Source organism: Gavialis gangeticus, unplaced genomic scaffold (genome assembly GCF_001723915.1).
Source record: "Gavialis gangeticus isolate Ggan-Ray unplaced genomic scaffold, GavGan_comp1, whole genome shotgun sequence".
NCBI lineage: Eukaryota > Metazoa > Chordata > Crocodylia > Gavialidae > Gavialis > Gavialis gangeticus.
The window spans coordinates 182001231-182005772 of record NW_017729022.1 but is presented as its reverse complement, the minus strand read 5'-3'; the positions used below and the strand labels follow the sequence as shown (position 1 = coordinate 182005772).

At 40.4% G+C, this 4542-nt stretch overlaps 1 protein-coding gene across 10 annotated transcripts in view; it reads left to right on the top strand.

The window, feature by feature from the left end:
• The window catches only part of EHBP1 (EH domain binding protein 1), a 452470-nt gene that overhangs the window by 227595 nt on the left and 220333 nt on the right, over positions 1 to 4542 (top strand). For 7 of the 10 annotated variants that reach the window (XM_019516605.1, XM_019516610.1, XM_019516609.1 and 4 more), the window contains exons 7-8: positions 1694 to 1798; positions 2505 to 2627. In XM_019516605.1, the coding sequence (XP_019372150.1) occupies positions 1694 to 1798; positions 2505 to 2627 (228 nt within the window). The remainder of the gene's footprint in view (positions 1 to 1693; positions 1799 to 2504; positions 2628 to 4542) is intronic. The other 3 variants (XM_019516608.1, XM_019516607.1, XM_019516611.1) reach the window with 1 other exon arrangement.

Sequence of the window (4542 nt, the reverse complement as noted above, 5' to 3'; positions counted from 1 at the left end):
TACTCAAAAAACCTCGTAAAACAGGACAAAAATATATTTTGCAATAAAATATGTTATGGTTGATGTTTGATCTTTAGTATATCATTTGTTTTTCATCTATAATTTTGTTAAAATGATATTTTCTGAAATATTTTATGTGTGCAGCCTACAACAGCTCACCAAAACTTAAGTGGCCTGCCAACTGAAATAATTGTCCACCCCTTCTCCAGAGGTATAAGTACAAGTGTTGCTCTGGGCACCAGCTGAAGGCTACACACAGACAAACCAGTTGTATATGGTTACATAGTCGTTCAGTCAAAACTAGCTGGAGATGACACTAGCCACAGAAAGACAGCGTTCAAAATTAAAGGAGACTCAAGCAGACCTCTGGTCAAAGAGAAGTCTTAAGTATTTTCTGACTGATCCCCTGGCACCTTGCTTAGGGGGAAGAGAGAAGGCAGAGTTTAAAAAGATTGAGCTGAATCCCATAGGTGGGCTAATGAGGGTCTACCTTGAGTTATGTATTACAAGGTTGGAGACCTGTAACTTCATACTGGACCCACGTAACTGCCTCAGATGTTATGTATATAAGACTGCAGCCTTGTCAGTTAAGTCTGTCCTGCTGTGTCTTCATTCAGCAGTGTGCCCTGGTTAAGAGCCATATAGTCCTGCTTAATATATAATAGTGTTTCCAATTCTCTGTTGGATTAAAATGATTTTTAAAGACACCTTAGATTTCTTCCTGTTTACCCTGGGTGTCACTCCCAGGCTAAGTAAGTGTTGTATTTTAAGGAGGATGTGCCATCATTTCATGTGTAACAAAGTGATTGAATCCTTGCTTTAACTGCAGCTTTTCTGGCTGATCCTTCCACAATAGTCTTGAGTATTTTTCAGTTTCTGTTTCATTGTAAATTGTTGGTTAATGAATAGCAATTAATTTTCCCTGTTTTTTTTTTATCATTTCTTAATTTCTTTCAACTGTAGAATGCATCATTTTAAGCAAGCCTAAAAGTAGCCATGCCAGGATTATTTTAAGTCAGAATGAGCCTTATGATTCAGAATGTTCATTTTGAGCTATTCCCCGTGGATGGGATCTATCCAAAAAGTAGGACTTTGCTCACTGACAGTAAGAACGGTAGAATCTGGCCCTGTTGCAATATGCTTTATTTAGAAGCATGTTAGGGACCATTTTATTTAAAATTGTTATATAACTGGATCTGTCTTAGCTGTAAAATTCATGGAGATTGGCTCTAAATTCAGCATAATCAATATATACATGTCTAACATTATGGTCTCCTCAGTGATTTTGTGTATTAAGCTAACTTTATGCTTTTAAATTCAAGCTTTACTTACAAATAGGAAAACTGTTTATGTAAAATGATACCTCACATACCTAGTTATTGCAGTACTGTGTGCATTCATCTTCAGGAAAGATTGTAACATTGACACTGCTAACAGAGGCACACATCGGCTTTTTTCCGTATATACATGACTGTGTTCCTTCTTGTTGAAATAGCGCAGAAGTCTTCTATGCAGCTGCCTAAGTGTATTATATATCACTGTAATGACTCGCTGTCAGTGTATTCTTTTAATTAACAATGTGTTCTCTCTCTCTTTCCCTTTTTTTCTCTTTCTGTAGTAACAGCATGCTTTCCACTTCTTTTTCATTAAATGACCTTACATTACATTTGTCTTGACTGGCTTCTGTTTACAGAAATTGTAAACCAGTTGAATGCTCTGAGCAGCTTAGATGAAGATCAAGATGACTGCATAAAGCAAGCAAATATGCCTTCAGCTAAATCAGCCAGTTCCTCTGAAGGTCTATGAGCTTTCCTCCTTTCTTTCTGTTTCTGATTGTCTGTATTTACTGTGACCTGTTACCTTTTGACTTCTGCTTGTATTCAGCTGTCAGTTTTATCTTTGTACTTTCTAGCCAATGTGAATTTCAGTAATTTGTAGTGCATCCAACAGGTAACAACACGACAGAGAGGCTCTCTCTTCAGCCACTGCAGTGTCAAATGAGTGTGAACAGGAAGTAAAAACCATATAATTAAAATATTATTTGTGCAGTGAATGATGCTTACCTATTATAACTTGATAAAATGTTCTGTCCTTGACTTTAACACTGATGTTAAATAGAAATACGAGAATTTCTTATTGGCAGTGAAAAAGATACATGAATAAAGCATATTCTGAAATCAAGCTGCTGTATATAGCTTTCTAGATATATTACAATATTTATTTATTGAATCAGATCCAGAGGTCTTGTGCTGCAGTGTAGCAGGTCAGTACTACATTCTAAACAATTCTGCGAATATCTTTCATTCTGTTTATTTCTTCTGGTTGCAAATGTTGGTGTGCTACAAAATACATTCATTTAAGTTCTACAGTTGGTAATGGGCCTCAGTTCATTTCTCCCAGGGATCATTTGTGTGGTTTTTTTTTAACTTAAAATGTGCTTAGTGAACACTTTTTGTATCCAAGCCTGGCTTTGGCCATATTGAAACATTTCCATTTATTTCCAGAGCTTATCAACAAACTTAATTTTTTGGATGAGGAGGAGCAAGACTTGGCCAATTCCAGTTCAGATCCATTTGGAGATCCTGATGCAGCAGAATTAAACCCATTTGGAGATCCTGATGCAGAAGGTAATGAATCTGGTATACATAATTCATTATTATTATTATTTACGGACCGAATAATACCTAAAACATTCTATTTTTCCCTTGAGGCTACAAATAAAAAATGTTGTTCTGGTAAACTAATGTTATTGCATGCAATACCAAGGCACCAATATCAGTAATTCTAATTGCCATTGGAAACAGAATGTCATCTCTCTAAGGAGACAAAACTAAGGCTTATTTTCTCTGTAGTCAATAGTTCATCTGCATATTGAATGAACTACTAGATATTAAAGGTCTAACCAGAATTCCAGTTAAGTAACATGTATATACAGCCCTTATGGTAGGTAACGTACAGCTGGGAACATAGTGATTGCCCATTTGGGTTGTTTAACCACATTTCAATAGAACACTAAAATGCAGTTCTGCAAAGTGTTCTTACTTATTAGTATATGAAAATCATCACATACAGAAGAGTACGACAAAACATAGCTACACATCAAGGTGTTTTTGAATTCTAAGAGTAAGAAATATTCTAAGAGTAAGAAATATTTAAAATGTATACATGTCTGTTACCTTGTAATGCTCTTGCTTACCCAATGAATGATATTTAGAGTACCCAAAGCAGGTTCCACTCCCCTCAACTCTCCTGCCATGACTTTGATGGAATATAATTCAAAGGAGGGGGTCAGCAGTGTATATACGGAAGTCCCAGCTTAGGGTACTCACAGTGTTTGGAACGGTTGATGTTTGGACTCCACCTCCTTTACACCCCATCCACACACCAACTGGTGCCATTGGTTGTGGCACCTCAGCCTTGTCCGGTTTAGATCTTTGGTAATTTATGTCTTAACTTCTGCTTCCTCAAGGAAATGCTGACTGGGTCTGACACTATTTTCCTGACCCTCTCAAAACTGTCTACCTTGTCCTCAAGGAGCTTCTCCCTGCAGTGGGCCTTGGATAAGGGCCCACTTGTCCCTTGGCTCTTGTGGCCTCTCAGAATAAAAATCAAGAATAGGAAAAAAACAAACAAACAAGGAAGCCGCCACTGTGGAGGAGTTATCTATTCAGGACCCAACATCCCCATTAGGATTTAGTTAATTCTCTTCGCTTCTATGGGAGCTGCCCCTTTCTCTATGCTGAGGCTCTATTTCTCAGCCTCTGCCTGCCAGAGCCTCTCTGCCCCTTACTAACAGGGCTGTTGTGGCCTGAGCACCACTCTGCCTTGGTGCCTGTAAACCATCTCTGCTCCAGCCTTAGTTGGCTTGGAAGCAGTTCCCTCCCTCTCTCTGCTGGCACTCTGAGTGTCTTTTAAATTGCCCGCGGCGGCGCCTGTGGCTGACGTCATCAGCTGAGCATTGCCAAGATTGATTGATGGTGAGCTTTTAAACCGTGGCAGTGCGTGCAGATGCAGCTCCTGCTCTCCCTGCCCTAAAGGTAAGTTTTCCCCTCTCCCTGGGGCTTTTTGCTCAGCCCATTCTGCATTGGCTAGGGGTCTCAGGGTATTTAGGGGGCGCGTATGGCTCCTGCTGTCACATACCTACTGGGGTATGCAAAATGGACCCTATTCAATTCAGATTCGGATTTGGCCCAATTTGGGGACAGTGATTCGTTTGTTGATTCAGATCACTGTCCCTGGTTCAATTCGGCTGAATCTGAATCTGAAGATTTGGCTGAATCTGAATTCAGCCATAGACACAGCTTTAAATGTTTTTTCTACATACCTCCAGGTACCAGGTGTGGGTCTTGAATGCTGTAATGCTGGGGCAGATGGAGCGTCCCACAGGAGTGCAGGGGGGCCCCCTGCATGCTTGGCGGAGAACCTGGAAGTGGACCGGAAATACTTCCAGTTCATTTCCAGGTCTGCTGGGGAGCGTGCTGGGGGGCTCCCACATCCCCCCCCCCCCCGGCTTGGCAGCTGGCCCCAAGGGGACCCCGGGGG